Source organism: Falco biarmicus, chromosome 6 (assembly GCF_023638135.1).
Source record: "Falco biarmicus isolate bFalBia1 chromosome 6, bFalBia1.pri, whole genome shotgun sequence".
Taxonomy (NCBI): domain Eukaryota; kingdom Metazoa; phylum Chordata; class Aves; order Falconiformes; family Falconidae; genus Falco; species Falco biarmicus.
In genome coordinates, this window is record NC_079293.1 from 72480426 (window position 1) to 72499799 (window position 19374).

General features: G+C 56.0%; 1 protein-coding gene across 1 annotated transcript; it reads right to left on the reverse strand.

Annotated features, from left to right (window-relative positions):
* Positions 1-703: 703 nt before the first annotated feature.
* On the reverse strand, positions 704-16504 carry ZNF395 (zinc finger protein 395; the record flags this gene model as incomplete). The annotated part of the gene is made up of 10 exons (XM_056344676.1): positions 704-4444; positions 4634-4737; positions 4957-5049; positions 5979-6243; positions 7305-7405; positions 7522-7757; positions 8484-8596; positions 8984-9213; positions 11241-11501; positions 16322-16504. Coding segments are annotated over 10 exons (1698 nt in total), but the record flags the coding sequence as incomplete, so codon positions are not given.
* Positions 16505-19374: the final 2870 nt, after the last annotated feature.

The window sequence follows — 19374 nt, forward strand, 5'->3', positions numbered from 1 at the left end:
GGGATAAGGAAGGCACCCCCAGCGAGGCCCCAGCCCAGCTGGAAGTCCAGGGGTTCAGCTCAGGAGCCCCCCACGTTTGGGGAGGGGGGGCATCACCACCCAAGCACCTTGCGGCAGAGGAGTAGGGACACACTGGGACCAGCCGGTGGCAGGGCTGCTGTGTCCCCACTTTGCAGCTCCGGGCAGAGGCACGACTTCTGCTGCTGTTTTGACCAGCAGCTGGAAATTAAAAATTAATTGGGGAAGACTTTGGCTGGTTAGGGGATCGCTTCGCGCACGGCCAGCTGGCACCTCAACACACATTCAAAAAAAAAAAAATTATCCATTTTTTTTTTGGCATCAACAAGCAACTTCTCAGCTCAGAGCTTAACCGGCCGCAAGGGAAGGGCTCCCGGCCACAGGACTCTGGGCCACCGATTACAAACCAGCCGGGTTTAGCACATGCAAATCCCGTCCTGCAGAGCCCAAGTTTAAAACTTGAGGTATTTCGGGATTTTGGGGGAAAAACAGCAGAGGATGCGCAGAGCCTGGGGCCGCGGGGGGGAGCGGCGCTGCCAGCGCGGCTCCCAGCGCCGGGCAGACACTGCTACCTAGTGGTGCCAGAAAGGGCTGTGCCACAGGGCTCCCTGCGCGGCCATGGGGTCCCGGGGGGTCATGGGTGCCCCCCGGGGCTAGGCTATAAGGACATGGCAGAGCCAGCAAGTTATGAGGCAACTTTTCTTTTTATTTCTTATAAAATATATTTCATATTGCTGCTGTAAAAATTACATTTCACATTTTTATTTTTTAACTTTTTTCCCCTCTTTTTTTTTTTTAACAATAAAAATAATACTTGGAAGACAGCTGAGAAAAAGCTCCAACGAGACAGAAAAATTCACTTGATAACAGCATCATCCTGCTCAGCCAGTGGCCCCACGGGGGCACGGCCACGGTGCCAAGTGTCCCCAACCCCTTTCCTTGCTCCCCCACACCCCGTGACACCGCCACAATGTCCCCCACTAACAGTGCTGAGACTGACGACGTGGGGTCACCCGGCTTTTGGGGTGCAACTACCCCCACTGGCAGTGGTGTGAGCAGTGTCCTGGCTGGAGATGGGGGAGTAGCCTCCAATTAATTAGTGCCCAATTAAGAGGTTCCTATATACATACATATACATGCTCCGGGAGACAGCCAGATGGATGAGGGAAAACTCTCCAAGCTGGATTTACCGGTCAGGATTACCCGTGGCTGGGGCAAAAAGAGGAGATTTCTTGAGACCAGCAAGACTCAAAATGTCAGGAGGTAAAGTCCAACGGTCAGGAGGTGGCTGGAAGCGAGTTAAAAAATAATAGGGAAAGGAAAAAATAAAAATAAAAAATACATCTCCAATGTCAACGAACCCGATAGACATGGTGGAAGCCTGCTGTCATTTCTGCAAAAACATGAGAAGGTTTTTCTGGTTTAAAGTGTAAAAATTCCAAAATACTCCCAAACCAGAAGGAAAAACAAAACAAAACACAAAACCCAACCCACCCTGCACTGGTTTCTCCATTAAAAATAATAATTAAAAAAACAACAGAGCCACAAGCATAAGGACAATTTTGTCCAATGAAGTCCGTACCACAAAAGCCCTTGGAAGAGGCTGTAGGCGCCTCCCACCCCTTGGATAAAACACCACCGATATAATGAGGCGACCGTGCTGGGCAGTAAGTGCTATACGCTGCGGGAGGTGGTGGCACTGCAAGGGCTGAGGCCAAGGGGCTGTGTCCCCTGTATCTGCTGCCGGGGGTCCCGCCAGCCCCGCTCTCCCAGGACACACACCGCACATGCCTGCCTGTTCCAAAGCCACTGACACCTTTTTCTTCCTATATATATATTTTTTAAAAAAAAAAAAAAAACGCATCTTTAACAGAAAAGCAAAAAGTTGTTTTCGCTTTATTTCTTGAACACCCGAGCTCCCACCAGGGAAAATCCCGATCTCTGATGCAGATCTGTGCTGGGAAGGGCTGGGGCGTCCAATGCTACACAGCGCGTTTGGGGGCATGAACCCAATGGTCTGAAGTTTTCCGAATGATTGGGCTGGGAGCAGAGCCATGTCCGGCCAGTGCCAGCACAGATCCGGCTCTGCCTGATACCGTTTGGGGCACAAAGGGCATAAGAAGCAAGAAATAAAATCACTGGTCTTGCCTGGGTGTCTTTGAGTCACGGAGGCAAAGGCACAAGGTCTGAGGAAAGCAAAAATCCAAACTTTTTTTTTTTTTTTTCCTTCTGTGCTCTGAGCACTGCTTCAAGCCCTGTTTTTAACAAGTATTTGAAAAACGTAAAATACAGCAAAGCGCTGTGTAAGACTTCCCAAAGTGCCAGCTCATTTTTGGAGAGCCACCAGCATCTCCGGCACCACCAAGAACCTGCCTGCACCCCAGCATCGTGGGGCCCTTCCCTGACAGGATAAACATGCCAAGTCCCACAAGGCCGAGCAGGACTGTAATCTTGGCTCAGCCATTCAACTGCTGGAGGTCAAACAGCGGCAAAGGCATGGTGTTTGGTTTTGGTTTTTTTTTTAATTAAAATAAGTTGGTTTTGCAATAAAATGCTCAACCCAGGAACCTGCAAAGAGTCTCCAATGCCAGTGGGAGAGGAAAAGGCTTTTCCCAACATTTCACTTTCAATACCACGCTCCAGCAGGGATGGGAGCCAGAGCGAGTAGCTCTCAAGGACCAAAACCTCTTTTCTTCCCTGGGATTTGAGCCAGACCCACAGGGGATGTGACCCCACCATGTCACACCCTGCCCAAAGAGTTTGGCTCCTGCTTTCCAAGTGGCCAAATTTTGCATCTGCCAGTTGGATGCTGGACAGATCAGGTTGTGGGATGATATATGGTTTACTTGTACAAAATTGCAAACAACAAAACCCCCAAAACATGTCAACAAACACCAGTAATACATATATATGTCTCAGCCCGCTTTACCTGCTCACCCAATCCCTCCAACAACAGGGCTTGCAGCAAGCCGGGAGCAGTATCAGACTCTCCCAACCACTCCATTTGCTTTTATAAGGAAAGCAGAGTCTCGGCACAGGGTCCTTAAGAACACCCTGGGCGCAAGTCACACGCAGGAATTGCTCTCGGCTCAATGGCTGTAGGTTACAGGTTACGATTATCAAAAACGCAGGAAAAAAAAAAAAAAAAGAAAACCCAAGTCCAAACGTCTGCCTGCCTCCACGAAGGCAGAAAACTGACAGGACATTCCAGCTCCCTGGCCGCACACATCCCGGCCTGACAGCAAGTGCAATGCGCCACCAGCGATGCTGGTGTAGGTGGGAAAGCCACCACAGTGACCGGAAACCTGCAGCAATTGGGTAGATCGATGTTTTAAAGGATGAAAGTCAGGAAAAATTGACTCCTGCCCAGGCTCAATGGGATTAAAAAGCAAATATTGAAGTGTTTTGCTGAACTGAGGTGATACGGTGATGCTAAGGAAAGCTCTTACTGGTCCTCCCAGCTGCCTTTACTGGTGGAATCATTAATTAAAAACAAAAACCAAAATTGCTCAGCCTAGTTTTGAAAGATGTGGTGAGGGCCACAACATACACCTTTCACGGAGCTAAGCAGACTTACAAAGCCTACAATGAGAAAGAACACCAGGTTTTGCCTTCAAAATTCTCAGGTTTTCTGATTAAAACGTTTGGGATGCTTTTCTCCCCTAAATGCCTCCAAAAACAACATGCTGGAACCAACTGGAGATACATGCAGGCTCAAGCGACCAGTGAGATGTGACATGAGCGAAGACCATGTCCACGCAGGGAGAAAAACCTCCGACTCCTGCCCCAAGAACCGCTCCTGCGCTTGCAGCAACCCAACAGCATTTTCTTTTTTAAAGCTCTAACTGGTACTGACCCCCCTCCCTTAAAGGATACAAGGGATTTGCATTTTCTAGGTAGTCAACGGACATGGGAAGCTGCCTCAGCGCCTCACCCCAGCCACACTAGGACAGTCTGGGAGATTTTAGGGCCGATCTGGGAAATGCAGGAAGCTCTTTGGTCCTCAGATCGCCTACTATCTCCCCTGAACCCTGAGGAACCAGCTTTCTTTCCTCCCAGCCCCAGCTTTTACCATACAAAGGGAGATATTCTTCAGGTTTAAAAAAAAATAAAAAAGGAAAAGGGTTTTTTTTTTAAAAAAAAAGACCAAACCCAGCAGATGTACAATATACAGGAGGAAGAATTTACACGCAGCTCTGGAGGTGTCTTCTGGGGTCACAGGAGGTACCTCCAAGGTCCCTGGTTGCAGCAGTGAGGGACTCCAGTGCTCCCCGGGCAGGAGCAGGGGAGGGACGCGGCACCGTGGTGCTGCACTCAGTCCAGGAAGCGCTGGCAAGCCTTTTTCCACCGACAGGCTGTGCACCACTGGTCCCGGTGCTCAATGCCATAAACCTTACGGCACTTTTTGGCTTCACCACGGACTTTCCTGCAAAAAGGGAGAAAACAAGAAGTAACATTTACCCACTTGTTGCAGAGCTTCAGGCACCTATCGAAGGGTAAGGCCCTGTAACCATGGCCAAACACCATCCTGCTGCATCTCAGTGGAGATGCAGGAGGGCACCCCTTTTGCCAATGGAATGCACCTCTGCTCCCCTCCAGCCAGCAGGACCCTCACCTGGTGCCGATGGACACCCTGGGCGGCGAGGCGACGATCAGGTGGGACTTGAGCATTGGCGTCGGTGGCTGGGGTTCACTGAAGCTGAGCGACCGGCTCCGCACCTGCAGGAAATCGGGTGTCAAAGGGCACGCGGGAGGATGCAGTCCTCCTCCTGCATGGCCTTCAGGTGCTGCAGTGGGGCAGTGGGAGGAGACATGGGTGCCCTCAGCCCACAGATCCCAACATTTAAAGTGAAGAGTGAGAAAGTGGAAGCAAGGTCCCCTTAGCTCCCAGCCCAACCCTACACCCCAAAAGATGAAGGGGAAACACCCAAAACTCACCGGTGACAGGGACGGGAGGGTTGAGGTGGCAGTGGCCCAGCTGATGCTGGTGAAGATGTGAGGGGACACTGGAATTTGGATCGAGGGCAACGCCTGTGGGGGGGGGAAAAAAAGGGGGCCAGCATGAGTCCCAGGGGGCCCCCATTCCCACATGCGCCCCCCCCCCCCAGGCATTCACCTCCCCAGCAGACCAGCCTGGAGTACCTGCAAACTGCAAGCGCCAGGGGTGGGATGGAAATCCCCATGCAACCCCTCCTCCAGCACCAGATCCCGCTAACACGGGGCACAGCACATGAGCTGTCACCCTTTGCCAGGGCACAGCAGCTTCTTCACTCCTGCAGCTGCTTTCAGTTGCAATACCAAACCACATGCACCGACCTGGTCTATATGCATATACTTCTGCACCTTACGCAGGATTTCTGCTTTTAGATGATGTCACATCCGTTCCCTGGGATGGGAATGGATACACATGCAGCTTATGGATCTGTACACCTTGTCCCTGAACTAGCTTGCAGCTCCAGAACAGTGCTCTGCTCTCAAGCAGCCCCTGGGACGAGGGCGACTGGCCCAGGCTGCCCATGGGGCCACCGCTCTAGGTCCCCAGGCTTCCTGTGCCTCAAAAGCTCATGCCCCCGGTGAGCGTGAGCGTGCAGCAGAGACGTGCAGGATCTGGCGCAGCTGCATTCCAGCCCGGTGTTATCTTCAGGCAAAAGGGTGTGTTGCATACCAGCATAGGGTAATTGCAGGGGAGCAGAGGCCAGCAGCTCCATCCCAGCCAGGGAACAGCTGCAGCAGAAGCACACAAGCCCCTTAACCCGGCATTAATGAACTGGTTGCTTGAGGGCTGAAGGGCAGCCAGGCAGGGGATAGTTCTACACCAGCACCAAAGCCTCTCCACGCTGCAGGGGTGGCAATGAAACGTCCCTGCCACACTGGGGACTTGCTGAGCAAACCGGATCACAACCTGCCCTTCAGCAAGATTTCTGGAGGCGACTTGTCCCCGGGAGATGCCACCAGCTCACCTGGTAGGCGTGATCAGCCTGGATGTGCCAGAAGGAGCTGGGGGCAGACTGGCTCAGGGTACTGCTGGCCAGGGCGGGCTCCAGTGCTGGCTGCTCCACCAGTAGTGCCTCTGGCTTCCCCAGGGCTTGCTGGATGATGATGGGAGCGGACACAGATGTGGGGCTGGTGGCTGTGGCCGCCTCCGGCACTGGCTCTTCCTTCACCTGCACTTCAGTGTAGTAGAAATCCTCCTCCCGCTTCCGCTGGTCGGAGTCTGCACCATCCCTACCAGGGAGGAAAAGGGGACAGCGGTGAAAAGGCGACCCCGTTTCTGTCAGTGAGCAGTCCCCGACTGCCCTGGGGGAGAGTGATCTTGCCCTCCTGTGCAGAACAGCTCCACACCCAGGCTCCAAAGCATCACATCAGCTGCAATCAGCAACGGCCACTGCCTCTGCAGCAGCACTTTGCACTTCCAAGGAAGATCAAAACCTCTTCCAGGGCCTTTAAAAAATGCTGGCACATTGACTGGGTGCCACTGAAAATCCCCTGTTCATCTCTAATTGAGTTCATTTAGCAAAGCTGAAGACGAAGCCCTGCGGTTCACCCAGCAGGAAACAGCCCCTCAAAGCTTTGTTGTTTTCCCAGTGCGTTTATCCGGCACTGGATGGCAGTCCAGCGCTGCCCACTGCATCACAACCCTTCAGTCCTCACCTTTCCCAGAGCGTTCACGTTTGCAAGGGAGAAGGAGAAAAACAGATACTGGAAAACACAGGCAAAAGCACGAGAAAACACGAGTTTGGGGGGAGGAGTGCAATGGAGCCACAGGAGGAGAGCACAGCAAAGCTGATCCCCACACCCTCACCACTTTGTATTTTGGGAGGAATTCACAGGAGAGCAGGACAAAGCAAACTGCCAAAGGGGCAGCTGCCACTGGGCTGGCACTTGACGGCTGAGCCAGAGCCAGGTGCTGCCACAGGCACGGCTTTCACGCTGCCAGCCCTTGCGAAACCCCGCTGGGCTGGTGCTTTTCTGCATCTGCCCAGGAGCCCAGGGCTTGTGTGTAACCTGAACTCCCTTGGTGCAAAATGCACACCTGAGCTGGGCAGTCCCAAGGCCCAAACAGGGCCCCCACGCCTCCCAGAGTGCCCTGGGCTCCCTGAAGGTGGGGAAACTTAGTGGCTTCAGTGACACAGACTGCTTTGGCTGAGAACTGCCAGGCTCAGTGCACAGAGGCCAGTATTTCTGAAACTGGGGATTCACTGCAGGAATTATGAATTATGCAGTGGCAGGGCGCACCCTGCTTCAGTCGTCAGGCAGGGATTGAGGAGGTGAAATCTTCATCTTACCCGAGGTGCTGGGTCTTGACGTGCCGCTTGATACCAACAATGGAGCGCAGGACCTTGCCGCAGCTTGGCCACAGGCACTTGTACATCACCTTCACAGAGTTCTGTCAGAGAGACAGCCCGTCAACTCCCTGCCTGGCGGCAGCGTCCCCTCCACAGAAGGCAGCTCAGCTCAAGCCACCCCACTGGTTCTGGGACCCCCTCTCCACAGCAACAGTACCTTTCTCTTGCGCGGAGCAGGTTCGTCAAGGAGAAATGGGTCAGAGTCAGTCTCAAAGCCATCGTCTGCCTGGGGGGAGCTCAGGGCCTCACTGGAGTACTTGGGGCTGCCAGCGGGGTGGGGGGGTGAAGGGGTGGAGATGTCGCTGCCCCCGCTCCAGTGCCCGCTGGTGGTGCTGCTGCCGCTGTCTGAGACATCGCCACTCTCTTTCCAGGGATCACACGCTGCCCGTGAGGCTGTGGGAAGGGCACGCGTGCTGCCATGATCAGTTCAGGGCCAACCAAACCCCACCAGGGCAGCCCTGAGGCTGAATAACCCGTGACAACAGTTTGCCTATTTATTTTTTTAAAAAACTTGGCATGGTGAAGCCTTTTTACCTTTGCTCAGCGCCAGCTCCCTATTATTGGTCGTTTATCCCTTTCTTCCCCTCCCCATCCTCCTTGGCCTCAGTGCAATCCCGCCGGCACAGCCGGCACACGGTGAGCAGCCAGCACTGGGGCACGCACATTTCCCACGGCTCCGGGTGGCTATTTTTATCCCTCCGGCTGCATTTGACTCCTCAGGAATGAAACTGCCTCTAAAAAAAGGAGCGACCGGGCGGTGCTCCCTTGCCCGGGACTCCTTCGCGGGGCTCCCAGGCCCCTGGGACAGTTGTGGAGAGCAGGGCTACCCCCACCACACTGTTAGGAGCGTCCCAGCCTGCTCAGCCCCAACCGGTGCCAGCACCCGTGGGCTCTGCTGCGACCCTCGTGCCACTCCCCGCCCACCTCCAACCCAGCACAGTCCCTGTGCTGGCAGCAATTCAGCACCAGGCATAAAGAATGAATGCAGCTGGCAAGAGCCCCAGTACTGGGATCCAAAGGGCACAGCACATTTCTCCACATCTTTTGTTTCAGATGTTTTTTCTTTTATATATATATGTGTGTGTGTGTGTGTGTGTGTATTTTTAAATGCACACTCACAGGGAATGCCACTCTCGCTGGCAGGAGGGCTCTGCACCACAGGGCTGCAGGAGAGGCTCGTCAGCACCATGGCTGCCACCATCTCGTCCATCTCCACAGCGGCATCGGCTTTCCTGCACCATGAGGGGAGAGATGTGAAACACATGGAGGAAAAAGCGGAGAAGCAGCCCAGGTATGACCCGAGGAGCCACCAGGCACCCAAAGGGCGGCACAACCTGCAGCAGCAAGCACAGGTTCACCCTCATGGCCTCCCTCTGTAGACTGAGTCATTTTTAAGTCACAGGGAAAGATGTTTTCTCTTCATTTGGAGGGAAAAAAAATTAAAAATCCCCTTAATCCTAAATTTAACCACCCACTGGATAATCCCACACTGGAAAAGCGGATATATCCCCAGCATCACCGCCCTCTTCACTGGTGTAAAACCAAGTGGAAGCGCCGCCAGAGATGCCAAGAACCCTTCTCCCACCCAAGATGAGATACCCCCAGCCAAAGGCACGAACCTCTTTGGTACATCAATACTGCTGGATACAGATCTCTGCAGTGCCTCAGCAGGGCCAGGACCACTGGCTGTGGGCAGGGCAGGGGGCTGGAGTATGGCCGGCCGCACATCCTGCACCCTCCAGCACGCCTGCAAGCCCTGCTCCGGCAGCAGCACCTTCACCTTGTCGCTCAGCGGATTGTGCTGCTCCACAAGGCCCGTGCACTCCTGCCCGTTGTAAGTGATGAGGACCTGAAAACAGCACAAGGGGTGGTTTGTTGTTGCCATCCACTGCCCCGCTGCTCCTGGGGGATGTTCTGCTGCAGCATAAGCCTTTGCCCACCAAAGGATCCTCCCTCCTCCCGCAGCAGAGGGGGCCACAGAGGACTTTAGGACAAAGGCAGAGCCTGTCCTGAAGGGCCTGGACTTCAGACTGCTGTCAGCAAACCAAGGGGTGGCCAGGGTTCATCCCAACCCCACCACCACAGAAGCTGCTCTTCCCAGGCACAAGCTCCCCAACTCCAGCAATCCCAAGCTGAGAAATTTCCTGAGCCAGTATCAGCCCCCTCTCTGAGTGTTGTAATTTGGGTGGACTTTCCTCAAATGAATTTTGTCTGATTTGGTTTTGTTCTCACACTATCCTGTTGCAAGGACTCCCACGCTTATGGCACACCCTGGCAGAGTGTGTAGATAAAAGAATTAAAAGCTAGAGGGGGACGGGGGAATGGCAGTTTCCTAGGTGAAGGGATCCTGAATTCACACCTTGGCTCCTCCAATCCCAGCTCCTTCGGGCAGGGGAAGGAGATGTGCAAACCTCACCTTCTCCTTCACAGAGTCTCACACTCCTCCTGATGGGCAGTGTTGTACCACTACCACCCATGAACCTATTTCTGTTAATGGAAATGTATCTGTGTCAAAAGACGCTACATATGTCTCCGACTATTTATAGTAACAGGAACATCTCTTCATGGAAGTGCCACAGGTGCCATACCAAGAAGCCAATACAGGACAGACACGTGCACCCATACCCTGACTGAGGAGAAGCCTGCAAGACCATCTCAGGTGGGGTGTCTGGGAGAAACACAGGGTGGAAAAAGCCACCTACAGCACGACCAGAGTTAAGGGGATCAGTGCAAGGATCAAGACACAGAAGACCCTGACCCTGTTTTCTAAAAACGAGAAGCAAGGCTTCCCTGTGAACCACACCAGCTGTCCGCCAAACCACACAGCATGAGGAGCCAACATCTCCTTCTGCCTTGCACAGCCACCGGCACAGGTCCTGGCTGTTGCTGGGAGGTGAAGGCACCCATCACTATTTTTATGCCATTCTCAGCAGCAAAGCAAGCAAGCAAAATCCTCCACAGCGGAGCACGTAGGAGAAAACAACTCTCACCATCCTGCAGTTAATAAACATGGGGCAGGAGGAGCCAGAAAACTGAACAGACGCCTTATTTACACTTCATTTCACAACCTCTGTCCAGAAAATACTTCCCAGTTCTGCAGGTAGCAGCCAAGAAATGGGCTCTACGTCAGCAGCTCACAGCTCTCCTCAGACAGTGCTGCTTGGCCAGGCATTAACAGGAACCATACTGGTGGGATCGGGAACGAGTGCTGTCCCTTTTCCAGGCAGCATCCTGGCCAAGGCATGGCTCTCCTAAGAATCAGGAGCCCAGAGCACAAGAAACAGTGGGGTCCAGCAGGACTACATGTCCTTTCTGGGCAAACCATCACACCTTACTTTTCCCTAAGAGCTTCTTCACCACATACATCCACACCATCAACCCTTAAACCTGCAGCAAAAAGCTGCTGCAGGTTAAGTTCCAAGGCCTGAGCCACAAGGCTGACCGCCATCGTGGCTAAGCTGTGGGGGGTCCTTGCCACCTCCCTGAAGATGTAAACATGGGTTACGGGGAGACAGGAGAAGCTCATGGAAAAGAAGTCCACTGAGACTCACTAAGTATAATAGAAACCATCTCCCTTAGCCTCAGACAGTTGGAGAACACTGGAGGGAACTGTCAGGTTATCTTACCCTCTTCTCTGGAGACCCACTTTTGGCTGGGATTGGAGACATCTCCCAGAGGAGGTGGATCTCTGCTTGAGCTGCTATGGTCCAAACCCATCAGGCACAGCCAGGGCCAAGTGCACCAATGCCAACACCCGTTAATGACTCTGTAATTACCAATCCCAACTGCACCTTACACTGGGAGAGCCCCAGGAGTTTTCTCCCCAACCAGTGCACATCCCACCAGCCAAGGACACAAGAAAGCCTCCTTACGCACTTGCTGCCCGGCTCGGAGCTGCCAGCGGCTGGGGCTGGGGAACCTGGGCACCTGGCTGCTTTCCTCTGCTGACAGCACACAAGATCCGTCCTCTCGTGGCGCCGTGTGGGCAGGTGCCCGGCCAAGGTCAGTCTGCAAGCTGGGAATCTGGGTGGCCACCCAGCACGCCGTCAGCCAAGGCACTGGGGGCAGAAAACACGGGTGCCTAGCAGGGAGCGCTTCCCCAGACGCCTGGACAGCACGCTCGCCATCTTGGACACGCTGTGGAAGAAAGACACGGGGATGTTACCTCTGGTGCAGGACTATGACGTACAACCAGCGCCTTCCCCCCATCACCACCCCAGGAGCTGAGAAAGCTGCTCTCCGCTGCTCCAGCATCCCCAGGTGACAAGACCCCCTGGGGATGTGGGGACAGCAGTGTGCCTGAGCTACCCTGACCCTGCAGTTCTTGTCTTTGCTGTCATTTCTAAACCCCTCTGGAAAAAAACAGGGATGAGCCAGCCCAAAGGAAACGTAGACAGAGTCAGGACAGCCCTTGGAGCCCACGCTCCCCTCTCGAGCTGCCACATGCTCCTGAGGCCACTGCTGCTATTCCCTCCCGTCACGCTGAAACCTGCCATCGGTGCCTTTCAACCCTGACCTCTAGACTTGGGCCCATGCCCAGCGCCGTCCTGCAACTCCCCTGCCCTGGCAGGGAAAGAAAGCTGTCTGGCAGTGACAGCCAGCTCCCCTTCTCAGCCAGCACGCCAATGCTCCCCTCTTCAGGAGCTCTCAAGCTTTTGGGAGATATTTCCCTAAGCTTGCAGCTCACATCCAGCCCTCCCAGGTCAGTCTGGCAACAAAACAGGAGCACCCTCCTGCCCTGCTTGGTTAGAAAAGAATTTAGAGAAACAGTTTTAGATAAAAATGTTCTAACTATCTTCAACTAATTTTTGCCCCCCAAATCCGACACAGGTTTTCCTGGTGTTAGTGTAGCTCTGCTAACAAGCCTCTCCAGAGAGCAGCTTGCCTGGCTCATTCCTCTGGGTTTGTAGACTTTACTGCCGTTTTAAAAGAAACAAGTGTTTACAGGCTTCCTTAAAAGCAAGGGACACCGAGGTATGGGGACAGCTGATGCATCCAGCCCTGATAAATCCAACAGCTCCAGCAGCATGTGCTGTCCTCCTCTGTCTCATCCTCCTCTCAATGCCTCCTCTGCTACAACACCCTCTCCAAGGAGCATGGGAAGCAAGGACGCACACTGCAGTGAGGCCAAAGGGTGATGGTGCCTGGGGTTTGGGAGGAGGTAGAGGACCCAAGATGCTTGGTGTGGCCCTGCATCTTGGGGTGCGCCATAAAAAGCAAAGTGCTTTTGTACCATAACAAACCCACCACCTCCATCACCCTGCCTGGGCTTCTCAGCGACCATCACCTGGCCAGCTGGGGGCCACGGGTGTTTGTCAAAGCATTAACTTGGGCCACAGAGTCCCATTCCAAGAAGTTACCGCTTGTGCAACAGGGAGGATTAACTCTGAGCCACTGAGTGCTCACACCCAGCACAGGGTAGCTGTCACAAAGCAGAGTTTAAATTGCAGATGCGACATTATTTTGTTGTTGGTTTGTTTTGGTTTACACAGCTGTTTTACACACTATCTCAGATGAGAAGAGTTTCCTGAGGAAGAGAAGCTCACTGCTCCTCTCAACCTCCAGCTGTCCCAGGAAGGGTTACTGCAAACCACATCCTGCTTCAAAGGACACTCAGGATTTACATGTGCTTTTATGAATAACTCTACACACTGCTCACTTTGCCCTCCCCACGTAGAAAATTAACAGCTATTTAGAAGCCATAAAGAATAGAGCAGGAGGAGAGGGACAGCATGCAAAAGGGATAGAGGTGTGCCAAGGAGAGCACCTCCTGCCAGGGCTGCCCATTTTACAGTGCATGGGGACTTTGCCACTGTCGCTGCCTTCCCTCCAGAGCAGGATCAAAGAGGCTGTGGCAGCTGGCTGAACAGTCACTTCCCCGGCTTCTCTCTAATCATGCCCTGCCCAAGGAACACGGTGGAATTTTGCAGCGTACGGGCATCACCAGGGGATGCTCCTGAGCCCTCTCTGATAATGCCTTTTTTCCACAGTGCAACATGTTTTCTGACATACACAAGTGGCCTGCCCAAGCAGCTCTGCTCCCACACCTCCTGTATACCGGTACAGTACTCATACAAAAAGAGACCAAAAGGGCTGGTGGGAGGGACATGGCAGTTCACCTCAAATCTGAGAGCAAAGCTGCAGCAAAGCTCATCTGCCCCGCTGCAGGTATTAACCACCAGACCACACTTCCTCCCGCTTCACCTTAAAACCATGCTTTTGGTTACCCCAGGCACTGGGATTTGGGAGCTGCCTCTCCGAGGGCTCGAGGAGTCAATGCAGCGATGTCGGTGCTACCACCGCATAGAAAACGGCACCGATCTCTGCCGACTCCCCAGCAGTTGGTGCACAACGGTTTCAAGGCAGTGCTTGGCCAGCAGCCAGGCACGGGGAGGGCCGGGAGGGCAGTGCCAAGGGTGGGAGGCTGCTTTTCATTTCCTCTGGGGTTTTATTTCACCTTCCCTTTCTTTCCCCCCTCAGGTCCAGGGGGGAAGTGGGAATGAGGAGAGCAGCACTCCCGCAACTAGGGGGAAGAAAAACCCTCCCCAAAGCCACATCTGCTTCCAGCAGACCTTTGAATGCTGGATCCCATTCCAGCACTCAGCCTACAGCCAAGGGTGACACACCAATCCTGAAAAATCCTTCCCCCCATGCCCCAAAACACAAAGCAAGAAGAGGAGCAAGAGCTGGGAGTGCAGGCGGAGCCAGAGGCCACGCTGCTGCCGGAGCCCTCCCAGCTGTTAGCGATCACGCGCCGCAGGGGTCAGAGCCAGCACAGATCCCAAATTATTTCTTGCTTCAATGCCGGGCGTGTATTTTGGACGGCGTTCTTCCAGCTCTCGCCGGGGAAAAACGTCAGCCCTTGTGCCTACCGGCGTTGCCACCCCCAGCAGAGCAAAGCCTGGGTGGAGGTTTTGGGAATGCAGGCGCCTCATTTGGCAAATGAGGAACGGTTCGTTTAGCAAGAGGGGAAGGTCGCGGGGCCGTGGCAAAGTGGAGAGGGTGCCCCAGCGCTCACCACAGCTGCTGTTTGTCCAGGGTTGGCCAGGAGAAAGGCAGCTCCTGCATGTATCAGGACCACTGGCACAAATCGCCTCCCCAGAAAATGTGCAATAACACACCACACTTTTTTTTTTTTTTAGGATTAAACGCTAGTAGGTTCCCTCAAATCAGGCCAAACTCCTGCCACACACCTCCATGCCATGGATCAACATCCTAGACTGCAAAGTCCGCCCTGTAAGAGACCCCAAACGCTGCTACAACTGATAATAAACCCTGCAGTTTCCAAAAAGCCCCTTCTCATCCCAAAACTCTTTACAAACTGCACTTTGGGCCCACACCCATCACGACTGGGAAACAAGATAATCTGCATGGAGCAGTTTGCAAAGTTGGGCCTTTATTAAAAAAAAAAAAAAAAGCACACAACAAGGCTCTATTGACCCCAAGATGGAGCCAACCCACCCGTGACCTAACCCTCACAGACAGCAATACAGAACAGGCGCTTTCCCGAATAGTTTCCTTCTAATCCCGCCTCAGTGCTCTGTGCTCGAGTTATGCCCGCAGACGTGTCACCACAGGGCTGCCCCGTATCCCCGCTGGCAGCGCCGGGAAGGGCTCCCCGACCCTCGTCCATGCCAGCGTTCCACCTTTGGGCGATTCCGGAGGAAAAAGCTTTCAGAGGACACCCGCCTGGCTAAAAATGTATCTTCTGATGCAGGCAGGAATGCCGACGTAGGCAAAGCGACTTCCCCAGGCATCAGCAGGCCGGTGCGTGCCGGCAGCCCTGGCGGTGAGGGTAGCCAGGAAGGAAAGGGCGGGAGTTCGCCGCTTTCTGGGAGCGGTGCTGGTGAAGTGTGACTTCAAGCCGCTGTGTGAGCACTGGGACTAGGATGCATGGAGACAGGGCATGCATACAGCATGCGTGTGTGTGCGCGCATGCATGTGCAGAGCCCGAGGCCGTGCAGGCACATGGGGAAGATGGCAGGGCCGGAGGCAGGGGAGGAGGAGGCGGCGTGTGCCCGGGCCTGCCGCGGAGGGCGGCACCGGGCAGGGCACGTGTGCACCGGGCAAGCCGGGGGGCGGGGCATACACCGGGCGGGGGAGGGGGGAGCACAGGCACCGGACAGGGGTGTGCAGGCACCGGGCGGGGGAGGGGGGAGCACAGGCACCGGACAGGGGTGTGCAGGCACCGGGCGGGGGAGGGGGGGGGGAGCACAGGCACCGGACAGGGGTGTGCAGGCACCGGGCGGGGGAGGGGGGGGGGGAGCACAGGCACCGGACAGGGGTGTGCAGGCACCGGGCGGGGGAGGGGGGGGGGGAGCACAGGCACCGGACAGGGGTGTGCAGGCACCGGGCGGGGGAGGGGGGGGGGGAGCACAGGCACCGGACAGGGGTGTGCAGGCACCGGGCGGGGGAGGGGGGGGGGGGAGCACAGGCACCGGACAGGGGTGTGCAGGCACCGGGCGGGGGAGGGGGGGGGGGGAGCACAGGCACCGGACAGGGGTGTGCAGGCACCGGGCGGGGGAGGGGGGGGGGGGAGCACAGGCACCGGACAGGGGTGTGCAGGCACCGGGCGGGGGAGGGGGGGGGGGGAGCACAGGCACCGGACAGGGGTGTGCAGGCACCGGGCGGGGGAGGGGGGGGGGCAGCACAGGCACCGGACAGGGGTGTGCAGGCACCGGGCGGGGGAGGGGGGGGGGGGAGCACAGGCACCGGACAGGGGTGTGCAGGCACCGGGCGGGGGGAGGGGGGGAGAGCGGGAGTGAGCGCAGGTACCAGGCAGGCCCCGGGAGGGCATGCACCGAGGGGAGCGTGCAGCAAGCAGAGCTTGAAGGAGGGGGTGCGCGCACCGAGAGACGACGTAGACCCCGGAGGGGAAGGGCAGAGCCAGCTGCCCCCCCGGAGGAAGGGGAGGGTCGCACGGCGGGGGAGCGGGCCCGGCGCGGCTCAACGCTTACCTCCGGCGCGGCTCCCGCCCGCCTCCCCCGCCGCAGCTTGTTTTGAAATCCCCGTCCCCGCCGCGGCCGGCTCACGTACGCGGCGGCCCCGGGCTGGAGCCCCGCCGGGCGGGGCGGGGAGGAGCCCGGGCCGGGGGAGGCGCGGCCCGGCCGGGCGGGAATCACCGCTCCCGCGCGCGGGTTTTTTTTTCATTATTATCTGTTGGCTTTTTTCCCCATTTTTCCCGGCGATGCCGGGCGGGGAAGAGAGGAGAAGGGAGGGGGACCGCCTGGGGGATGCCCGGCGCCGCCGCCCCGCTACTCACAGCGTCTGGGGAGCCCCGCTCCGCGCCTCGCCGCCGGCCGGGTTAAAGCTCCCGGGGCCGGGCTGGTGTAAACAACCTCCCCACATGCTCAGCCCCTTCCTGCTCATTGGCTCCGCAGCTCCCTTTAAATGCACGCCCCCGCCGCCCGGCCCCCAGCCCCGGCGGGCTGCTCCGCGCCGCCGCGGCCCGGGGGATGCCGGCGATGCCTGCCCACCGCGGGGGAAGGCACTAGGAGGGTGGGCGCATCCCTCCGGCTCCCTCCCGGCTCGCTCCCCATGCGGGCCGGCTCCCGGCGGGCCGGGGCGGGGAGGGCCCCACTCCCCGCAGCCCCCGAGGCTCCGCTGTTTACCCAAGCGCCGGAGCCGGGGGAGACGCCCGGCGCGCTGGCTGGCAGCGCTCATGCGATTTCTTGTTGCTTAGTAAGCTGTATTGGCCTGAAAGGCGCCTTTTTTTTTTTTTTTTTATTTATTTTATTTTAAGCTTTGGCCGTTGGGGCTTTTCGCCTGGCATCGTCCTGCCCCAGGGATGGGGCTCCCCATCACTCCACTCTCCTCACCCCGCCGCTGACGCACAGACACCCGGCAGGGTCCCAGCTCCATGGCTAGAGCCTCTCGGTTTGCATTTAACGGGCCCTAACGCTAATTTCTCTTAATTTCGAGGAGACGTAACCATGATCTCCAACTCGGGTCACTGCTGCAGCTTGCTGGCAAACTTCGGAGGTTTTTCTTCTGGAGCAGCTTCACCAGTCTGACCGAGTCTGTTTAGCAATAAGGAATAATTAAATCAACACCAGTGATGCTCCTTTCATAGTTTATTTCTGTTTTCAGGCACTCTATTCCCCCCATCAAAGCCGTGGCTTCTGGTCTCCCCATGACAAAAATTCCCACTCTTGCTGCTTGTCCCTTTACAGCATGTTATGGCAAAGCTGACGTACAAATGCTGCGGCCAACCTGGGCTTTAATTGGGACCCCCCCCAATACCAAACACCAATTCATGCCCCTCAGGATAAAAAACACTGATACCCTTTCCCTCTGTCAGAAGGGTCACTCACTACCAGCCTCCTTGGGCAATCCCCTTTCCAAGAGGCAAGGCGATTTGTTTTAATGTGCGTCAGCCAGTCTAGACAAACACTGAACCTATAGCCAGCTTAAAAAAATGTGTATTTTTACCACCTAATACACATGATACAGCCAGGATTTTACTACGGTTGTCCAAGGTAAATTGTTGGAACAGGAAAGGGTTATCATCCACTCATATAAAAATGAAACCTGCCTTGTCTGTGTGAAGACTCTAGTATTGCTCAACAACACGTATCTATGTGTTTTGTCCAGTAAAAATAAGGTATCTTCTCCAAAGCACCAAAGTACCCAAACAGGAGCCAACATCTACTTCCAGCAACACTCCTAAATTTCCTCCCAGGCCCCTCAGATTTGGATTTCTAAGTCACCTCAATACCTGTTAAAATGAAAAGGGCGTTATTACACATGCAGATCAGGGCAGGTGCCTACGAAATCCCTCACCAGGCGATCTCACGCATGTTAGGCAGTAGCTTGCTGTGCAGAGACATGCTGCTGCAACACATGAGCAGAGGCCTTTCAAAGCAGCCGGGAGTGGGGTCCGGGAGGGCACTGCACACCTCACCAGCCCTGGCAGAGGCCTCCCTGGGCAGCTGGGCAGCCTAGTGATGCAGAGCCCCATGTGAGGCCTGCCACCCCTCCAGGCCTGGGTGGCAGCCAGGGGAGAAGACTGGCGCTGGTGATGAGCAGGACCCCCACAGCCAGCTGCTCTGGGGGGAGTCAGTGGGTCATGTCTGGGGCACCTCAGCCCTGTTCCTGAGAGGGAGGCAATGTCAGTCACCTTCCCCTGGCCTTATTAGCAGCCATGGCTGTCTCTCACACCCCACAACCACCCCTCATGGCCACTCCTCATCTCCCCACAGGCTGGCCCCTCACACTGCATGGCTGCTGCCCCTCATCTCCCCAGGGCCACCCTTCATTTCTCCTCACGGCTGCTACCCCTCACGGCCACCCCTTATCTCCATCTTCCCCCATAGCAGCCCCTTGCACCCCACGGCCATCATGCCTCACCCCTCACAGTCACCTTTCATCTCTCCACACATCTGCCCCTCATGTCCCCATAGCCACGGCTCATAGCCACCGCCCCTCAACCCTCTTTGCCACTCCTCACCTCCCCTCATAATCTCCCCACATAGTGGCTCCTTATACTGCATGGCAGTCATGCCTCAACCCTCATGGCTGCCCTTCATCTCTCCATATGGCCACCCCTCGCATCCCATGGCCACCTGTCATTTCCCCTCATAACCTCCCCTCGTGGCTGCCCCTCACACCCCATGGCCACCCCTCATCTCCGCTCATGGCCACCTCTCATCTCTCCTTACAATCTCCCCTCATGGCTGCCCCTCCCACCTCATGGCCATCCCTCATCTCCCCTCATGGCCACCCCTCACACCCCATGGCCACCCTTCATGGCCACCCCTCATCTCTCCTTATGATCTCCCCTCATGGCTGCCCCTCACACCTCATGGCCACCCCTTACCTCCCCTCATGATCTCCCCTCATGGCTGCCACTCACACCCCATGGCCACCCCCCACCTCCCCCCATGATCTCCCCTCATGGCCACCTCTCATCTCTCCTTACGATCTTCCCTCATGGTTGCCCCCCACATCTCATGGCAACCCCTCGTCTCCCCCTATGGCCACCCCTCATATCCCCTTACAGTTGCCCCAC